Here is a 21,407-nt window from a genome sequence, read left to right as displayed (position 1 = left end):
ATAAACCGTTTCAATACAAACCGTTACCATAAGATTTTTGCAAAAAAGTTTTATTTATTGACGAAGTAAAAATATTCACCCCTCAAAGAAAAGGAAGTTCGAGTTGCGTTAATAGATTTCTCTCGAAATAGAAGAAGCCGTTAAAATTTAATTATAGCTGGCATTTTAAGACGAAAGCTTGTTATGAAGTTGAAATTAAACGACACAGCCGATACTCAATATGTTGTCTGACGCAATATTCTCCTTCTCTAGTACATATAGAACTCGACATATTAAGTATTCTACACAAGCGTTAATTGGCCCATTGTTCTGCGGCACCTTTATGAAGGACTGGAGAGCTAACCCTTACACTTGTCCCAAATGATAAAGCAAAAAAGCGGAAAATGTTATTTTGAAAATCTTGGATGCAAAAAGGAACGTGTGTTGGAATAGAATCTCTATTATACCGCTGGTGGTTGATTTAGGAGTGGTGAAGTAGCCGTTTACCCAGATTATGCTCTTTGATCAAAAATATAAAAGTTTTTGCATGTATTTTTCAGGAAGTTGTTTATACTGTATCAATTTCCTCTGTGCTAGTCGTTTTCGAGCAACGATGATTTGACTGTTCAAAGTTAGCTCATTTTTTTATTTAGGTGACGTGAAACAAGGACTAGAATGTGTGACACCTATTTTTCGATGAAAAAGAAGCTATAGGTAAAGTATAAAACCTTTTCACTACTAGACTTAAGCCTTTATTTGACATAATGAAATGTCGTCGCGGCGGTCTTCACTTTCAAATTTAATAAAGTTATTGTACAAAAAAATTGCTAGTTTCACCTTTATTTTATGGAAAGGATATCCTACCAAAAAGTACACGCAAGAAGCTTTTAAACCATGTTATGATGACTGACGCGCATTGTTGTTTACATTCGGATAAACAGCTGACTATCTGAAACAAAACATTACACATGAAATCCATTGGCATATGGCAGTACTGATATTCTGTTTGTCGTGGATGCTAGCAGAAGAAGCACTAGAATTATTTTCTATAAGCTCAACCCAATGAATCTATATCAGTTAATTACTGGAGGCCTCAATGAGGTTAAAGAGGAAATTGCGAATGAAAGGGAGCACCGAGTTCACCTTGAACGAAGAATCACTGTGCTGGAGCGCAGAACCACCTTAAAATGGTCAGTACTTGTGGTTCTGTTGAGTCTGTTAATTAACTCAGCAATGGTGGCGCAAAAAGTTCCGCAAATCGCCGATAATACAATTGTCACCAACTTCACCTTCAGTCTCCATGACTCATGGCTAAATTATATTCTTCAAAAGGTAATTCATTTGCATATTTATGAAAATAGCTCCCTTATAATTCATTTATTAAATATCGTAGGCTAATTCGTAGTAAGCAACATTTTGAGATAATCAAAGAATATCCTGCTTGTTCAAACAAGATTGGTCCGACGGATAAATCTAGGATTAAAATTGCCTTTTTGGTACACAAAGAATAAGGAAAATCTAATAGTATCACAACATTTTCATATATACTAACAGAATAGTTTAAGTGAAGCTAACCAGTTTCAATCTGCTACTCCCAATATTGGTTGGAAAGAACAGATGTAATATGTATAACATACTATCACTTACGTTACCTAGATTGGTACAGATGCTTTTTGGAGGAAAAGTGTCTTAGTGCATAAATCAGGCGAGGTTGTTCTGGAAACGATACTTAATCACTGACATATATCGAAATAATCAAGGTCGTGCCGCTAAAATTTTTGAGTAGGTTCGGGCTGTTCGGTTGAATATTTATAAATTTTGCCTGGGGTCCGTGACTTTGCAGCTGTTTAACGCGCTTTAATAAAGCACACTAAGCTGATAAGCGAATTGAATAAGCCACGTTTAACAAACACTAAGTCGTATATCTAGCTCTAATGTACTGTAAAAGCGTCTTTATATGGTTAATTTTAATCTGAAATATCCAAAAAAAAGTGTACTTAACAAAGCACGAGAAGGAAAATAATGCCGGAATTTTGCTAATTACAAAAATTTGTTCGGAAAAATTAATTTCTGATGTTTACAGAGCTTATAGTTACTAAAAGAAACGTAAATCAGGATCCGGAAAAAAATATAACTTTTGTATGTTTAAGCCCAAACATATGAAATGTATGCATTTCTCAATAATTCCTTACTTTGCTTATTTCAGTACCTTTCAGGCAATAAGTGATCTTTGATAAGGCCAAAATATACTTGATGTCTTATAAACGCTCTAAAATGATTACCACTATTCTGTTTCATTATTATTGCAATGCTAGGAAAGTTCTGCAGAATCCAAGTGCAAGATATTTAACCTTTTCAGATATATACAGCTGGCAAAATAGAAATATTGCTCTAAAACCTTTATGTCTTTATGCCTCCTGTAAATGTTTACGTTAAATTAATTCGTCGCAATTTAGAAGAACTATGATGTTGCTATTATTAGGGGTTAAAAACTAAGTAGCTTTTAAATTAGACTCTTCAAAATTCTCAAGCACTGAGGAAGTACTAATTAAATAGAGCATTACACAACGCGTTAGGGCTACCGATGTTATCAAAAAAGTCGCGCAACTCACCACAATGACACGCTGTAAAGTGTACTATCACATAACTTTATAAATGTGTTAAAAAAAAATACACTCATATAGGACTTCAGAACTTCCTGAACACACTCAAACAGTTATACGAAAGTATTAAACTGTCCAACTTCGTGGCGAGCTTTAACAGCTTTAACGTGCTCAGCTTTCGTCAACAACAAAGCCAAATAGACTGATTAGAAATCAGTCAAACGTCGCACCGATGAATCTAATGTAAAGCATTATAGACAAAGGGAGCAGACTCAGATTGCTGTCAACAGCTTGATGCATTATCTAGAATTCGCACTTTCGTAAAGCCAACTTTCAACTTTGCATATAGGCTTGTTTTGCTTTCTAGTATTCAAGAGCTACAGCGTCCGCGAGCACCCCGAACGGTCAGCCCAGGAAAGCTGCCCACGCCACTCCTTGACGCCTTATTTCAACTTAGGCTAGAACAGTCCCTAAATCAAGTATCGCTTGCATCAGTTCCTATTCGTGTATTATAACCTTTGCTGAAATTACGGGGATAAATGCTCCAACAGCTAGTTGAAGTTCCTGCCTTAACTAAAACGATAAGAAATATTTACCCAGTCTCCAGTAACTTATTTCTGATGTATCACTGATATTCTTCGGCCGTAGCAGAAAGAACGGTAATCTTGACACTTGGTGCCTGTCTGAATCTAGAGAAACGCCTTACACATCATGAGCCCGAGATAAACTAGATCCTGCGCCACGAGCCCGACTCTGTCGATGACTTCGAGTATTATTGTAAGACGCCCCAAATGGCTGCCGAAGCCTTGTGAATGGTCGGCTCTGCCGTCTAGGTATACCTAACCTATTTAATATTTCATGGCACCCGAAACCCTATCTACGAGCCGTTTAGAACGTCGCCGAATTACTAATTATTTCTCCTTATTCGTGGGATTTATACTGATCTGTGAGTAGCCGTTTGGCAGACTGAATACGCTAAACAAGCGCGCTCCCAATAGCTGTAAAGAGCGTAGTTAGTCATGGAAATCAAATATGTCAATTTTGGTTACGGCCATGAGATTCCCGTGTTCGACGTAAAACCTCATAATTATGTTTTTTTTTTATCGAGCCACTGGACAGAACCAAGAACTTGATAAGAAATTCGATAATTCCGTTTGCCAGCATCGTTTGAACTTTTTCCTCCAACCACTTCACGTTGCGCAGGGATGACTTATCTTGGATGAAAGGAAATGGAATGATGATAGAATGACGGCATAGTCTACAGTGTCCAATCTGCTATGAACAAATTAAATAACTAGCATAATATGTGCAAGAGATTATCTATGAGCAAAGCCTTTGGCAGGAACACGGTGCTGTGAGATTTTATAAAAGCATGACATGATTTTACCAATAGTAGCTTTAGTTGGACTGAACTCTGGGTGGCGAGCCATGCAGATTGAACTGAATATCTGCACTTTCCTGAGAAGTGTTCTCGCCTTGGCGCAGATCAGAGGGTAATCCTCTAAACTGTGTCAGACTCGATGCGCACGACGATTTGGCGCCTGACATAACTTTGCTTGGAAAAGAATGCAATAGAAAGTCTACTTTTCGTGCTTTTCATTTTTGTTACTATTATCGATGCATCACATTCGTAGCGACTTGCTCGTGCGAGAGTTCGCCAGCCTCAAACACCCTAAGCCCGTCCAGAATTCCCGTTGCTAAACCAGCAGCTCGCGTCGTCCATGAGGGAGCCAGACACTGATCAGCTCACTGATGACAACGAATCACACGGCCTTGTTGCGTTCGCCGCAGAATCTGGTCCGCAGCTGTGGTCCACTTTGATAAATGCAAAGAAATTTAAAATATAAAATCTTTTGCTTGTACGGAGTCACGCAGCGGTTTCACTGGTGTTATAGTGCCATTATAAAAGTCAACGAGACCTTTTAACACCGCTTGGCGAGGTGAACGAGAGCTTCGTCCTTAATTACATTCACGCACTAATCATTACATTATCGATTGACCGGCTGCGCAGCAAAGCATCGGTTTGCATTGATTGCCATAACCACGTGCCACACATGCGTTTAACTGCCTAAAATCAGCTTTCAGGATCCGGGCCAGCGAACATCGGGAATCTTACGGCAGACACTGCTGCCTGTAGAATCAGACTACGGCGAACTCCGCCATTGCAACCATAAAAGCATTTCAGGGCTTCTTCTCCCAGCAGCATGGCTTTGATATCGCTTCTAGGCGAAGGTATCGATCGCGCTGCCAGCAAGTTGGAGCAACAGTGAGCAGAAATGGTAGCAGGCAACTGCGATACGATTTATCTGATTTGTTTTATTAAAAACACTAATTACAGTCGAGATGGACTTCAAATAGTTTATGTAGCGATTAGTGAATGCTTAAAAAAGTGGCTTGACAAGCCAAAGGCCCGTGATTCTGAACCCCGGTCGTACTGTGCCTACCTTTCTGCTCATAATACATTAATATTTAGTTTAAATAAAAATACTCTCAAAGCATTGGGCTGCGATATAAATATCAATGATTGTAACAACGCTGTCGTGGGAAATTTATGGGAGCTGTTCGCAGGATATTTTCCAAAGAAATCATGCTTTAGTTTATAGATATCATCATTAATGCTATCTATTTGCAAGATTCATTTTTGCGTTTCATCTCATGATCTTAATTGATTTATAACACGTACGTAGATAATGCTACATAATGTACATTTACGCTTGGTTTATTAACACATCTTGTCTTTCTTGTGTGAATCAGTGGAGACCAATCCACCTAGAGCAGAAGAGGCATTTCTCAACATGGGATATAACGTGGTACATAAAAGGAGTACTCGAAAAAGGTTCCGGGAGGGAAACCTTTAATCTCACTATTACAGCCGTGCCCTCTGGACGGCTCTCTAGAATCATGCCCGAAATCCAGGTATTTACATTGATTGGATCTTGTCGTAGTGATGATCATAACGTAATATGCAACATAAATAAAAGATGCGATACAATATCAGTGGCAATAGTAACAAGGTGAGAGTAGAAGATATTAGAGGAGAAATATGATTCTTCTGTAGATCTACGTACGAGTCCATCGGACAGAGAAGATCATTAAAATTAAACTGTAAACAATTCCTATTTAGCATTCCAATATATACAAATCTCTAAACACCTGAATAGGTTTAATCATGACGAGATGCAACAATAATAAATGGCGTGAGAATAACACTGCTATATTATAAATATGTTCAACCTTATTAACAGGTGTTATTCCTCGACGAAGACGGTCAACCCCTTATGACGGAGACCGGATTTACCCCATATCCATTCAACGTTTCTGGCAACAGTGGCGTAAAAAACATAACAAGCAGCCCAGAATCAACTTCCCTTGTTCCGTTAGTTCGAAGTATTGATATACTTGGTCTTAGGAAGATGAACTTCATTAAAGAATCGATTGGGGTAGCTCTATATATCCGTAGATCTAAATAAAACCAAAATAGACTTTAAGGTTTATATATGTTCCTTGCGAATATCCTGAAAACTGTACAATTATTTCTTATTCGCAACTCGAATGATGAGCTTATACATAACATTTTTATTTGAGAAGATAAACAAAAATGACTTTGTTATAATCGATGGCTGCCTGCGGCGTTACAGTCTTAACAAATCACGTTAATGTTTGAAAGGCAGCTGCGTGACATTGAACTTAGAATCTACGCACAAACTTGTAGTTCCTGTTCTCTGTTGATATACCTTATAATAAAAAGAAACCGGATGAACACGATGGTGCCTTTTGCTTTGTGGAAACGCTTTTTGTAGAGAATTTCCTAAGAAATGCTATCATTTTCTTTTTCACTTACCATCTGTCTCACAAAATTGCTTTAGGAGTTTAAAAGTTTGTTTGTTTATCCTATGATATTTTTGGGACACTACACGATTTCAAAGGGAATTTTGGTTGGTTTTCGTTTGTAGTTATCGAAGCAAGCTCTAGTTAATAGTGCCATACGCTTACCATAAAAATGCCATACGTGGATTCATCCATAAATATATAAAATAGTTTTAAAAAAGGCATAGTCTACTAAGAAAATTTCGTTATAAACCTAAAAAGCTCAATCTGGTTATTGTGTCTGCGCCCTGTATTCAAGTCATTGAGGATGCTAGACAGCCTTTTTATTCGTTGACAGAAGAAGAAAATAGGTACATTTCTAAGAAAACGTTCGGCGCAGGTAAATACACTTCAGCTTCGCACCATCAAAGACAATCTATTTCAGAACAAAAAATAGTAAAAGCAAGCCCGACTAACTACGGGAATCACATACATTTAGAACGTTCATTGTAAGATTCATTAAATTAAAAGCAAGTTATACTTAAATAGCGTAAGAAATATTAAAACAATTAAATACCGAAGATTGGTAATACTGTGTGAAAAAGGCACTTTCAAAAAATATAATTTTTACATCAATGATAAGTACGTAAAATGTCCATACTGAATAGTTACAACGGCGGTCTCTCCAAAATTGTTTTGCTATTTTTTAGACCCAACCAAGTCGAAAGTTGTAAAGAAAACTAAATGGTTTACGCTCAGTACCCAAAATTGTAAAAGGCATTTGAATGACAAAATACATGTGCTAGAGATGCGAAAGGTCGACATAGTACACCCGTGTTTCCTGAGATGTCTTTAGTAATTTATACTGAAAGAAGAGGCTGCATTAAATAAAAAAATAAGAACAACTAGTACCTTATAAGAATTGTAGGTAAGATCATTGATCTTACCTAACCAATATAAATAATTATATTTATTAGACAGTTCAGTGTGGATTGCGATAAACGTTACTCTTGTCATTTTAAATGGCTTGTTTTAAAACTATACGATATTTCATTACTTTTTCTATGTTTCTAAGGTGCAATCATACTATTTCAAAGCTGACACTCTTCACTCAGAAAATGTCACTCAGAGACTTATAATCGACTATACAAAATCTGTAAAAAATGTAAGTAGTTTACGAATGTGAATTTTATGTTGGCTCCTCAAAGGCGAAAACAAGTCAGCATGTAAATCTTGTATTCGGTGAAAAGTCCAGAATTGGAAGCACCATAAGCCCATAGGTTTAAAAATTCCAGAAAAAATATTTTGAACTCAAAAATGACTCTATGGAAAACCCCGTGCGAAAATAAATAAAGAAACGTTGAAACCTGCAGTGGAAGTATGAAGTATCTTAAAGTGCGCGGGCGATAAAACCCAGGCTTGTGATATGAACTTTATTTGTTCATTTTGGCCAAATGAATAAGATACAAAAATTGAGATTAAAAATGACGACGTTAAGACACTTACTTCACTATGCTTTCACATAATAACCGTGACCCATTTTTGCATTTAATTGTAATTCATAACGAAAAATTAATCTTCTTCGATAAGCCTAAAAGGTCATACCAGTGGGTCGCAACTGAACCAACAAGATATCACCTTAGAACAAGGGTACAGCTTTAATAGTTTATGGTGTCTGTTTAATAGTCGAATGCAGGTCCTGTCTACTACCTGTTTTATGAACTCTGCTTCATCAATTACACCAAATATGGGTTTTACAATTACACCTAATATACAAGTATGCTGTAAATACAATATGAATACGAACAGATGATGCACAAACCCCGCATTAAGTAGCCAGAACCACAGTAAAAAAAAGTCCAGAAATTGCAATCTCTGTCACTTGCTATATGCACCAAACATTGCTTTGGCAGATTAGCATATTCCTTAAGACTTTGCTCCCTTCATAACACAAGTTGTGTCTAAACTTTAATATGATGCCGATACTGCTATTCGAAATTTTTCTCGAAAGGCCTATTGAACTCTTATACTTCAGACATCTATAGCAGCGGAATTGATAAGTTACCATCCGAAGAACAGGAAACCATAGACATAAATACGAAAATACGAGAATGAAGTGTCTGCAAAAAGTTTGAACGTCAAGCTATCTTATTTTCGTGGCTCTTGTATGATATGTAAACTACTTTAGACGAAAGTAATAACACTGGATCTACCAAGAAGTCAAGTTCACAGCTTCCTTTTTTTTGGCCTTGTTCTTTCAAGTATATACTTTGCTGCCACAGGTACAACCGTATGTAAAGCAGAACGATTTCAATACCTACAGAAGTGTGTTGGGTATACGTTAATATACATTTCTCCAAGTGGTGACAAATAAGCTTGTGAGGCACCTAGATTCCAAAAGTATGGCAAGTTTGTTCGCTATACACAGACAGATGAATCCGACCAGATTCGTCTATAATATCTAGAATGCTCCCGGTTTCTCTCAATAAAAGGTATAAGTTGTGTTTTTCAAGCGTCGGTGTTGACGTCATTGCTGCCGTTATAAACGTTCCGAGAAGCAGCTAATAGAGTCGCCTTCCTTAAAACGAGTCAGCCGTTTGTGAACTATGCCTTTAGGAACTGCCGAACGCTTCCACATTTGGAGCATTTCGTTCGCAGTCTCGTTTTTTCTTCACAAAAACAAAAACAATTTCATAAAAAACACAATCGTTTGATAGTTGTTGGCATCTTTCATTTTTTTTTCTCAAACACAATTCGATAATGACGCTTTGGACAATTGCAAACAGATATCCACGACTTCAATGTAGATGGAAATAATCAAACCGTTCTATACTGATTAGAACCCTTCTTCCTACAGCGAGCCAAGTTAAATCAACATGTGCTTTTAAAAGACTTCTTAGTTTAACCAAGCCCTCTTAAGATACATGAGAAACCGATATATAAAGATTACTATTAATGTCATAGTTGTAAAACCAATTATATGTTTCTTACAATATATATCACTGGAAATAAATTTGTTTGTTGTTACAAAAACCAAATGAGAAATAAAGGAACACGCAAGCATTAGTCACATTAGCTTCAATCCGGTTAACCCTGATACGTTGGTTGTCCTATATGATGCGTGGGATAACGTTTACGTATGGGGCCCCAAAAGAAGTCTTACGTAAACTATGCGTATGACCTGATTAACAGTAATGATCGTATCATGACATAAGAGACCAACAGATCTGCCACCGTCTTGTTACAATAGTAAACTTAGTTACGTAGAATGTGCAATATAAGCAAGTTATCAATATAAGCAACGACTTTTTCGCCACTCCAATTAAAAATAGTATCGTTATATTTTCTTGTTCTAACCCCGCAGGTTACAAGGTAAATGTCGATGACGGAGTTGAAATATTATATAATTATCTAATATTATTTCTATAAATTTGAGAGAACGATATAAACGGGCTATCCCAGGACTTCTGCTATATAACATATACTCGACTAAATAGATCGACTTATCGCTAACAATATAGCTGAAGCAAAATACAATCTGCAAATAACAAAGCCAACTAGTAGTCCGTTTAACTGGCAAATTCTCTTCTTAATTAAAGATTAAGGATTTATAAAATAAATAATAGACTTAACAGAAGACAAAGCTCAGCGGTACAACCTACAAATACCCTTACTTTTTCTTCTTTTTTGGGTGCAATTTCACTATCGGAAAGGAATGTTCCGTAAAAATCCAACTATGCCCCGCAACAGATGCAATTTTGCAGTTCTGGCCGGCTCATTAAACTCACTCAAAAAAAGAAAGGACGAGAGGTCGATAAAAGCCACCTTCCGTTCCTATAATAATAATTAGTTATATTGATAATTACGAACTGAATTTATTTTATAAATCAACATGTTCCAACAAATAAAGCAATCTCAATAAATCACATGGATCAAACCATATTGAACAGTTGCTTTTCTTGACCAGAGCAGCGTGACCCACAAGTTAGAGGTTTTGGCTTTACTATCCAACTATTTTCAAGTTATTTCACGTCTGTCACGCAGCAGGCAATCAATAGCGCACAAATGCTGCTACCAATTGAGATTTTCTGTTGAGTAGGAGGGGTAAGCTAATAAGGACTAAACTGTTTCGTCTCTCCCCGCCCTACTCCGCTCAACGCCTATCTTTTTTATGAAGTTAGCCAATATGCTAATGGCCTAATCATGGATCTGGTGTCGATTTGGAGCCTTCTAAATATAATCAATCCACAATGAGCTACTGCAGCAAAAGCTATTTAGTATATTCAGCTATTCAAAGCGCTGGGCAGTTCAGATTTGGCCTGGCTCTATAGTATTGCTGTTGCCTAATATACCCGAATATACAGTTCTGCATTTGGGTCCAGTCAGGTCTCGACAGTTTTGAGAATTGTTTTAAAAAAAAGTAAGTTGTATTAAACATAAGCAGCTTCGTAAAAAAAAACGCGGTGTTTGCGAACCTGTGTACCTAAAAAGGCCCTCTTTTTATATAAAATACTTTTTTTGGCTTAATATTTTCTAAGTTCATTCTCCCATAATGAAGGTCTGTGTGAATCTCTAGTATTCCCAATTTTTCATTGCCCAAATTCCAAACTTTTACAGAAATTTATTACTATTTCTATAAAGGATTTCTCTATAAACTTTAAGCAAAAAGTTTATTGTGTAAATAGTATGACAGTCCGACTAGTCTAGTTAAGTCTACAATCGAACACACTTGTCCATAAACGTTTTTAATCGGCCACGGGTAGCAAATACTAACCTTAGAAGTGTGAAACGCGCCGGCCGGTGGAAGTGACTCCGGAAGCCAGTGAAGGCTATAAACGAGAAATAAGCCTTGACTAATGATAATAGCCAAAGCAACGAAAATAAACGGCAAATATTTCCGAAATACCCGAACAGGGTTGGAACGACCTCCTCGGGAAGCCACAGAACACATTCCGTCACTTTAGATGTACTTGCTATTTCTTGCCCATATTAGTTTGTCTTGTGCCCCTAGTTTTTCCCACATTGGTGTCACAAAAACCGATGCATATCGCATACACTAAATAGTGCCATTAAAGAAACATTGTTGGAATTCAACGAACACGCACCTTTTAGAAAATCAGCTGTTTTAAATGCTGAGAACTTGTTATTGTAATAGAAAACACCTTTTTGCTTGTCGTACTCTGTACCTACTACCGCTAGCAATAATATCCATATCAACAGGAAGATAGAAGACTCTCCACGACAGGCACTAAGCTAAAAACTCTTTCCAACACATGAGTGCAACTCAATAAATGCGGCATTACAGGCTGCGGCAAGATTCGAAAGAGAGACTGTGAACTCTGAGCAGTCCGACACTTCCGAAAAATACAATACATCAAAGGTTTGATTACAGGTATCTTACATTGAAAAAAAAGGTGTGCTAAATGTTTATTGATTTTTGTCATGTTTATCATATGAGCCATATTTGCAATCAATGAGCACCGACAGTTGGTTAGATTATCGCATTATGTAAGAGGAAGTCAGGATAAAGCTCGGAATAACATGTCTGCTCCGAACAATCCTCAAAGTTTTCGAAACCGTGGAATTTGTTCTTATATAACATTTGAGTGTCAATGTAAACCTCATTAATCTTACGCACTGTTAAAATTTACTTTCTACCGTGGTGATAGTCGTACTACAAACAGTAAAATTCGTTTGAGTTCATCTGGAAGTAGGAATATCAGGTGAGGATTCATTTTACAGTGTGAAGCATGTTCGAGTTTACAACTTTTCATTACATTTTTTCATAGATACACGCACAAGATGTTTGCGCGAACTTTTACCACTTTAACATGTAGTCGTCCATCGGAGACTGCAGAAGGTGCATATGCAGGACACGCCCGGTATGCTTTTATCACAGATTTCTTGATCAAGTGAAAATTTGGTCTTCGTTTATTATATAATCGGCTCACGCAAAGCATTACTTATCTCGTGATTTAGTTTATCCTATGACGTTTCTCGCATTAAATCATTTATAAGCCAAACCAACTGATGAACCAGATGAGGTCGTTTTCAACATATACTATAAACAACGCTTTTATAGAAAAGGTCTACCTTCAACAGTGTTTCATACTCGGATATGGTGTCGTAGGATATTAATGAAAAGCAAATACGAAATTATTATACACTGGATCTATAATTTTTCACCGAAGACCTATGGTTAATTTTTGTATTTAATTCATCACAGATTTTGAATGTTCGAGGGTAATTGGACAGTATAATGGTACCTTAAATACGTTACATAGAAGAAACAAGGCTATTTATAGTTGAATATTCTTTGCAAAATATAGAGAGAAGGAAGACAACCGAAAACAAGTGTTAGACCACGTTTCAAGTGAGCAGAGTGCACGTTTAAATTTACTTGACAATATCACTAAGTAATATATCCGACTCTCTTCTAAGGAGCTCGCTATGTCGTCTTCGGGGGATGACAAAATGCCAGCGCCATCCCCGACTTGCGAATTTAAGAAACCGCCGGCTCTACTCACAGTAGGAAAGGTTGGCGGCAAAAAGAAGTTTAGGGCTCCGGAACCACCAAAATTGAATCCTCCACCGATAACAATTGCTAAAGAGAACAGCACCTTATTGGAAAAAAAGGAGGGAAAAGATCAATCGCTCGTACCTGTTCCCATGGTAAAGCTCAAGCAGACTACACTCTCAATAGGACCTGATAGCCAAGACGGAAAGATCTTGTACCCTGCACAGAAATGTCCGTACGATGAACCTTCTTGGGGTGGACGGCCCGAAGTTGACTTTAGGTACGTACATCACAGGGTCTAAAAAGCAGCTAGAAGAAGCACTTAGGAAGCTTTAATTCATAGTGAAACATATATATTGTATGATATGCAATGTACTGTGTTGTTCGACCCTTAATGTAGTGTAGCTGTTTCAGATTGTCGGTATTAAAGAACGGTACAATCATCGGATCGGAAAAGCTTGCAAAAAGCTTTTTTGTCGTTGGAAGACATCAAGACTGCGATCTCATCATGGAACATCCATCCATTTCACGATTTCATGCAGTACTTCAATATCGAAAACCTCATCCGGATGCCACAGATCCGGAGAAACGGCTGGGAGGCACGTACCTATCATGATAATGTAATATAATACAGTAGAATTACATAATGAAATACTGTACTACCATTCAAGTTTTTAGTGAAATGTGCTGTCATTTCGAATCAGTTACTACATATTAGTATAATACTGATTTATTCTATTTATTCATCTGGGCAAATAAGAGATGAGAGCCACTACTGTTAAAAATAAAATAAACCGCATGGACCTCAAATACCCGCAGCTAGGCCAAATAACAGCGAAAAAAAAACAAACAAGTATTATATGACCATATTAACTGGTACCATTATCTGTTTATTATCTTTGCAGGATTTTATTTATTTGATCTTGGTTCCACCCATGGCACACAACTAAATCGCCAACCGGTTGACGCAAAGAGTTACCGCCGTGTTCGCGTAGGCCATCACATAAAGTTTGGGTTTAGCACCCGCGCATTTATCCTCGAAGGCCCAGCGGAAGACGAGGAGGCTGAAAGCGAACTCAGCGTGACCGAAATTATTGAGTTGCGTAAGAAGGTAAGAAGAACCTCATAACGCTAAAGATCATAACGCAAATTATTACAGTCAAATTGCCTACTATGTATATCATATTCAAATGCTGCATCTGCCACATGTACTATTGTGTTAAATAGAATCCGACGGTAGGTTTCGTTTAAAAGAAATAATGCGCAAACCGTTTAATAAGATTAAATAATCAAAGAATAATTTGAGGCTTGTTAGCCATTTAAGCTGTATAACAGGAACATAAATTTAATTTAAAATATGAAGTCTGGTCTATGCAGAACGAAAGTCTATTTTGTAACGTTAAGTAAACGGTTCGACTATTGTGGTTGGGACCGCTTAAGCTTCTGCCCTATTCTATAGGTGATGTCTTTTTCATTGGAAAGCACTCAAGGAAGCGTTTTCAAATAGCTGATGCTCCGGAAAACCGCGATAACCTTTCTCATAACGTAGTAAATACGAAAGTAAATTTTTCTTGTCTTTTGTTAGGTGAATTTAATTTAATTGTAATTTATAATCGTTATCGTCCCAGGAAAAACCATATGATTGAATTTAGTTTTTTTTTTCTAAGACAAGAAAGACACCCAGCGTCAAGCTATGTGTTACTAATTCTGAATGAGACTGCATCACTATGCAAAATGAATTGAAACTCTTGCGTTAAAGATTTCTTCTATAAAAAAGTTTTATTTATTTCAGCGTGAAGCCGAGTGGAAACTAATGCGAGAAGCCGAAAGAGTGTCAAAAGAAGAAGCCGCCAGGAAAAGGGACGAAGAGGATAGAGACGCGGGTATTAACTGGGGAATGGGTAAGTTAATTGTGTTGCTCAAAAGTGAAATTCAAGCGGAAATTGTGAAATATGATGATATGTCAAACTATATAAATTCGTTTTTGTTCAATATAATAGAATTAGAGTCAGTCATCATTGCTTCTTTTATGTAGTATGTCCATAAGTACCATTATCGGTATTGTAGTTTCGTGCGATCGTTGCTCTAGCTGTGACAGCATTTCGCTTAAGAACCTGGCGACGGATAGTTTGAAACCGATAGTGCGACAAACACCTGCAGGTACACATACAAATCGCTTTCAGTAAGGCACCTATATCAGTAGCATAGATAAAGCCGTGTTCTTGACTTGCATACTTACAGTGTTTACGCTATTCAGCAATGTTAATTGCGTGACTTATATGAGACGTGCCCCTGCAACTCTAAAAAAGGCAAAAGGGTTTGATTAGCGTGCCGTCCCAAAACAGAAAACTTGCTCCTAGCGAAAAGGATTGATGTCATGGCGTGGGGCTGCTTTCCATTATTATACGTACGCAATGTAGTTCCTGAGTAAAAGAAATATGTGCAAAACGTAGTTGTTGTAAATGATCACATATTATAAGAAACTGAGAAGTAAGAACGACCTTATGTATTTCGTATGTAAAAGGCAGTATAAATAAATCAAACGCTTTTGTTGTATGCCAAAGCACCATTAACAGTTAACAATAAAGATTAAGTTTGCCAAAACCTTAAGTTGTATTTCACAAGCACTTGACGTCATGTTACAGTAAGCTATCAATGCAAAAAATTTCAATGGCTTTATAGGGAATTTTAAATGATTTGTCGTTAGAACTGTAAAATCGGTATCTCGCTGAAACTTAATTCGTGCTATATTTAACTTGATCCTGTTTCAGCGGAGGATGCGACAGAAGAGGACGAAGAATGTCCTACAATGTCCGATGTAAACCCTTTTGCGTTTGGAACAGCTGAAAATGTAGACGAACAACTGTACCTTGATGACCCGAAGAAAACGTTGCGTGGCTGGTTTGAGCGCGAAGGATACGAGCTCGAGTACCATGTTGAGGAAAAAGGACCACAGCAATTTATTTGTAGAGTCAAGTAAGTTAAATTATCTGCAAATTCTTTAAAGTATTCAAATCATTTGTACACTGAAGCAAAATAAATTTTGATTACAAATGCGTACGTTAATACCTGCGCTGCACGGTTCAATATGTCACTCGCGCTTAGACAATAAAACTTAAATTGATAGCGCTCATTTACCAGTTTTGATAGTATTATGACAGGTTAGATAATCAGACGGTCCCACTGCTTTTAGTAATCTACTAACTGAGTTAGCTTTGTATTTCAAGCTACTACGCAAGAGTTAGTTATAAGAATTTCCCTCCTCTTGTTATGTCTTTTATGAAATTCAGATTACCAATCGATGTAGGCAGCGGTTCAGCTGTAATAGCGGAGGCATGTGTAAAGGGCCGCAAGAAGGAAGCCGTCGTACAATGTGCCATGGAAGCGTGTCGGATTCTCGATCGCCATGATGAACTCAGGAAGGCGCATCATGATAGTCGTGCCAAGAAGAATTTAAAAAACTGGAAAGAGGTTATTGGACATTATCATTTTACTCAATACACCGTAGCTTCCTATGCCATGTCTTTTTTCCCGCGAGACCCTTCTGTGACTTGATTTTAATCTTAGATTTGTTGTTTGTTTTGTCGCACTGTTATGCCAACCATAAGCAGTTCTTTTCTTGGAACATTTCCCGTAGTCCAAATTGATTCCTGCTTTGCTATTCTAGTACCTACCAATGCATGTGATAATAATGATATATTCCTAGTATCAAAATATCTAGCCAATGTTTTTTTCAATATTCAGGATGATTACTATGATAGCGACGAAGACGAGTTCTTTGACCGTACAGGAGATCTCGTTACCAAACGGGAACAACGTAAGGCTCGATTGGAACATAAAGGACAAACGGTTGAGACGTATGAGAGCCTGAAGGAAAAACTTGCTATAACTGAAAATGCGATTAGAGAGATCAACGAATCACTTGAGAAGTCGAAGGCTGTCGGTACGATTTATCTCTTGTTTTTGAAACAGATCTCTTTTTTCTAGATAGCCACGATATTTTCTCAGCTAATCTTGATTATTCTACTTACAGAGGAATTGTTTAATAATCTGAAATATAAATTATTATAGATGACAATGATGCTAGCAAAAACAAAGATTAAAGAAATTATTCACATTATTTTCAGAAGCAGCAAGCAAAGCATCAGGCGATGGTGGTGACAGTTTAGAATCGTTCATGAAACAATTGAAGGCCGGCACGGCGTTGGATAAAGCGAAACGATCCCAACTGAGACTTGACCATGCTCGTCTGACAGCTGAACAGATTCGTCTGATACGGCTGGTCAATATCGCAAAACCCACTGAATTGCCTCCACTAAAAGCGATGTCGTAGGTATCGGAGTGAGTTGTTTGTACATTTTTAACGAAGAATCAACGATTTTTGACATTAATTCGTTTGCACAACATTTGAGCATTTTGATAAATTACAACTTTAATTTTACATGATTATAGCTAATTTTATTTGGTATCTTCAACCCAATAATTATTAATTTTTGTTATAAAGAATATTGCCGGATTCATCATTGAAAGAAGGACAAAGAAGTACTGAAAAATCCGTCACTCCAATGGTAGGATCGATGCGAGGTAGGAAACGACCCGTTCTGCCACTGACCGGAATGCCGGCTAAAGTGATGCGGATGCACCTGGAAGACGCTAATGATAAAGTTTTGACTTCGACCCAGACTAGCGACTCAACAGTTCTTCGAGCAGAGCCACAAAACAAAAAAGAAGAGGACGAAAATGAAACGAAAGTAGAGAAGAACACCGAAGACGAAGACCAAAACAAAGTAAACCCAATAAAAATAGAACAGAAGGAAACGATGACCAGTACCCGGGAAAACAGTATCGATATTCATCGAAACAATGCTCATATTTCAGGAAATTCGGATGACATAAAGAACGAAAAAAATAAAATGATACCGACAGAAATAAAACAGCACACGATTGCCAAGTTTCAACAGCTAAATCTAACGAGACCACAAAGGGCAATCGGACCAACACTGCCGCCGGGAATGCTGGAAGCCTTGAACAAAACATCAACAGATGACACTGCAGAGAACAATAAACTATTAAAATTACGTAAGTAAGATTTTGTTTTTCAGATAGCGAGAACATATGTTTTTCCACTTTTATAATTTAATTCAGGTATTCAAACGCCGTTTTGGTAAATCTTTCAAATACATGCCGTGATTCCAAAAACCTTTTGCTATAGTTGAAAGATCTCCACAAAAAACGCACCTCTTTTGTAAAACGTAAATATTTCAGAACCATCAATAAATGCAGCAGTGGCAGAAAATATTCGTGAAAGCAGTACACCAACAAGAAATGAAGATTTTGATGACTGGCTTCCTCCAGCAGGGCAGACTGGTGATGGAAGAACCCCACTCAACGATAAGTTTGGCTACTAGTTTCATGCATAGAATATCATTGGCAAACATTTAGAATAAATGAATGGAGCTGACCCATCGATCCGCCTATTGCACAGAATTTACTAAGCAATCCCTAAGAAGATCAATGGATTTTAAGCAATAAGTCGGGTAGGGCCACTATTCGGTTACTACAGAAAACCAGCCAGATTTGTGCGTTTGAATACGATCCAAAACATGTTCTGGAACAAAAGGTGCACAATCATTCTGCGACAATGCTGCACGTTTGCGTCTGTCTTTTGCCTAGTTAAGCTCGATTGTTACATCACACACACAGCGTCCAATACCAGCCTCATGTGAAACTTACTATGGCTATATATATATATATATATATATATATCAACAGTCTTCGATGCGCATTGGGTTTATTATGTACTCATTATATACATACACACACACAGAGGCATATATATGTATATCGTTTAGTGGAAGAAACGAAGGATAGGTAAAGATAGTTATGTGACTGATTTGTTTGATATTTTGTGTAAAAATGTGTAATTAATTAAGAACAGTATCTATGGGCTACAGCATTGAATCATGAGTATGTATAAATGGTAACAGTTTTTATCCTTCAACAAGACATCGCTTATTAAAAATAACCAAAAAACTTAACAATGAAATGATTGAAGCTTATGGTGCGTATAACCAGTGCAGCGGACGCCTCCTCCGTCGGACGCTGGCAGGTCGTGTCGTTTCGGGTAGCCGATTAAATAAATATTCCCATTGAGTTTATATGTGTGGTCATAGGCATCGCCATAAATTCATACCGATCAGATGTTAGCGTAATTAAAGCTACTTCAAATGGTACGTGCTACTGATATTTTGAAAGGAAACAAAAGGCTGCCAAATCACAAGGCCATTTGACCAACGTGCATATCATTACATTCCAGAGATATAGTTTCGAGAGATGACAGTAATTACCATTAGATACTAAAATGTACATATAGGAGTTTGTAAATCAGCATCAAAACATTAGCTCTGTAGCGGCATACATTATCAGTAAGAGAACCCGATGCGAATTAATCACATTCTGAGTCAAAGAATGTCTTGGCTGTATGACGAAAATATACAACTTTTTAGTTGTATTGAGATGTTATGAAGCGAAATATAAAGATGACCGTATATCACGGGGAACAGTATTCCAGACATCGAATAAAATTATCCTTAAAATAGTTTTAGGATACACATATAGTATACTCAAATGGTCACTACAATCGTCCAACCTGAAGCCCAATCACCACTTAAAAGCCTGGCTTATACAATAGAGCTCTGCATGAATAAAACCTCACACAGCCACTTACTTCTTTAAAAATAAAGACTACGTACCAGACGTACTACACTTACTTATCCGACATACTAGACTTAACAAAATACGCATTATACGGCATAATATGAGATGCAACTAGTTGAGACCACGTACATAAATTAGAACTAAAGCACTTAGTTGAAGTTCTATAAAAAGAACATATAAATAAAGAATGGCCTAAAAAGTCGATGGCACTTATGCAATGAATCTCTTAAATCGGGCGTATATATGTGTTTAATATCCTCAGGTTAGTCTCTGAACAAGCTTCTGACTAGTAATATTACTGCTGCTAAGCTAGTAGGGATGTCTATGTTCTCAAAACACTTTTGCGATGCATAACCGTATCTTGTGGGGCTATAAAAGCTACGGCTACTGGTGTTTTTAACTAGCTCTTTTTTTAAATACACCACATGCGCACTGGTATAATACATTTTTCTTCTGTGGTAACAGTTGTGCTCAGGGGTTGCGTAAAATTGATTTGTGCCCATATAGCTAACTATTATCCTCCCTATTGAACGAAAATAAGGATATTAATAGTTGACCGCTGATAGCGCAGTAATTACTCTTTTATTATTCGATATAAAGTGTTCGGTTTAAAGAAAATCATTAATAGTATTAACGTATAGCATGCTTTAGCACAATTGATACCAAATAAAAAGAAGGGGGAAAGAAATAAATGCAGCGTCTTAAAGCTAGGCAATAACGTCGAGCGCTAAGACGTTGCATTGTATCTAAGCCACTAAGAAACCTATCTATGGTATTGTGTTTCCTGCATTTTGATGACAACAAGATGAAGCCAATCAAATCAAATTATTATAGTAGCATTATTAACCACCTATATAATTGCTCACAGTTCCTGTTAATACGGCTATAGAACTTGTGGAACTTGCAGGTTATTTAACTGCAATGTAAGAGCACAGGTTGTAACCATCAACACGGTACCTAGTGCTTCTTTTAAGTGAACTGTTAAGAGCTCACATAACCGATTAACATATTGTGCAAAAACATATCCTTAATATAAAAGTTCCATAAATGATACACAATGCTGGATGCACAAGGTATCTCGAAAATTTTGTTAGCGAGACGCAGAACGTCGAAACATTATTTATTAAGCTTATTAACTAGTCAATGCGAGTAGAGGGCTATGCAAGTTCAAAGGAATATTAATGTGTTATCCTGGTTTCTCCCCAAGTTAGAAAAAATATTATTAACAACGTTTTTCAAGGCACCCTAAATGCATACGATATTGTGATTGCAGGGAGTAATAAGAAGGGGCATATATACGAACTCAAGCAAGCTGTGAAGAAACTTGAAAACCATGACTTAAGTGTTATGTGTTAAAAGCTATGCGGTTTCGGTATCCTGGTAAATGAACATTTTTATTCATTCAACCGCAATTTTTCTTTCAATCAGAATTAAGTATTGCTGTTTACACACTATTGGGTTCAGCACGGCAATATTTATTTAACATAGGTTGATGAGTGCGTGGTTCTGCCTTGGCGGGTAGACCTCATACCATCCGAGACTAATACCCACTGATTCTTAATACTCTTCTCAAACGACTTTCTAATGGACCAGCCATTCAACTGATAGGCTTATAGGCTGTTTAAAGAGAACGGGCCACTGGATCATTAGGTTGGGATATCGTTATCGCACCCTACACAGTACCGCATGGCATGTCGGCAATATTAGCATATAAACGTCCTGACAAGAGCAAAAGAGTGATAGTCTTTCCTACCCACAATTCTCATTTCCAATCCTCATTAAAG

General features: G+C 37.3%; 3 protein-coding genes across 10 annotated transcripts in view; 2 read left to right on the top strand and 1 right to left on the bottom strand.

Moving 5' to 3' along the window:
- oxt (Xylosyltransferase oxt) overlaps positions 1–11,729 on the bottom strand; it is a 39,244-nt gene extending 27,515 nt beyond the window's left edge. Inside the window, exon 1 of the mRNA XM_022807664.2 lies at positions 11,164–11,729. Within this exon, the coding sequence (XP_022663399.1) occupies positions 11,164–11,340 (177 nt within the window). The 5' untranslated portion in view covers positions 11,341–11,729. The remainder of the gene's footprint in view (positions 1–11,163) is intronic.
- On the top strand, positions 945–6,347 carry LOC111251251 (uncharacterized). The gene is made up of 3 exons (XM_022807666.2): positions 945–1,311; positions 5,337–5,498; positions 5,828–6,347. The coding sequence occupies exons 1-3, from the start codon at positions 1,042–1,044 to the stop codon at positions 6,050–6,052; spliced, it is 657 nt and encodes a 218-aa protein (XP_022663401.1). The 5' UTR covers positions 945–1,041; the 3' UTR covers positions 6,053–6,347.
- Positions 11,730–11,874: 145 nt separating the features above from the next.
- Positions 11,875–19,836, top strand: LOC111251771 (kanadaptin). Of its 8 annotated transcripts, none has more exons than XM_086989669.1 (11): positions 11,881–12,112; positions 12,834–13,186; positions 13,321–13,505; positions 13,812–14,017; positions 14,699–14,807; positions 15,678–15,882; positions 16,197–16,377; positions 16,651–16,849; positions 17,034–17,235; positions 17,411–17,985; positions 18,172–19,836. In XM_086989669.1, the coding sequence occupies exons 2-11, from the start codon at positions 12,840–12,842 to the stop codon at positions 18,312–18,314; spliced, it is 2,352 nt and encodes a 783-aa protein (XP_086845795.1). In that variant the 5' UTR covers positions 11,881–12,112; positions 12,834–12,839; the 3' UTR covers positions 18,315–19,836. The 8 variants fall into 8 exon arrangements, with proteins under 8 accessions (XP_086845796.1, XP_022664488.1, XP_086845798.1 ...); XM_022808752.2 differs by having other exon boundaries at positions 11,882–12,112; positions 12,831–13,186; XM_086989670.1 differs by lacking the exon at positions 18,172–19,836 and having other exon boundaries at positions 11,875–12,112; positions 12,831–13,186; positions 17,785–17,985.
- The last annotated feature ends 1,571 nt before the right edge of the window (positions 19,837–21,407 follow it).

This window comes from Varroa destructor, unplaced genomic scaffold (assembly GCF_002443255.2).
Source record: "Varroa destructor unplaced genomic scaffold, Vdes_3.0 BEIS01000005.1, whole genome shotgun sequence".
NCBI lineage: Eukaryota > Metazoa > Arthropoda > Arachnida > Mesostigmata > Varroidae > Varroa > Varroa destructor.
This window is presented reverse-complemented; position numbering and strand designations above follow the sequence as displayed.

Excerpts from the sequence above, each read along its gene's own strand:
- LOC111251251 (XM_022807666.2), top strand. The coding sequence starts at position 1,042 with ATGAATCTATATCAGTTAATTACTGGAGGCCTCAATGAGGTTAAAGAG. Across the intron at positions 1,312-5,336 it reads TAAATTATATTCTTCAAAAG|TGGAGACCAATCCACCTAGA; the intron begins GTAATTCATTTG and ends TGTGTGAATCAG. Across the intron at positions 5,499-5,827 it reads GAATCATGCCCGAAATCCAG|GTGTTATTCCTCGACGAAGA; the intron begins GTATTTACATTG and ends CCTTATTAACAG.
- LOC111251771 (XM_086989669.1), top strand. The coding sequence starts at position 12,840 with ATGTCGTCTTCGGGGGATGACAAAATGCCAGCGCCATCCCCGACTTGC. Across the intron at positions 13,187-13,320 it reads CGGCCCGAAGTTGACTTTAG|ATTGTCGGTATTAAAGAACG; the intron begins GTACGTACATCA and ends TAGCTGTTTCAG. Across the intron at positions 16,378-16,650 it reads ATTTAAAAAACTGGAAAGAG|GATGATTACTATGATAGCGA; the intron begins GTTATTGGACAT and ends TTCAATATTCAG.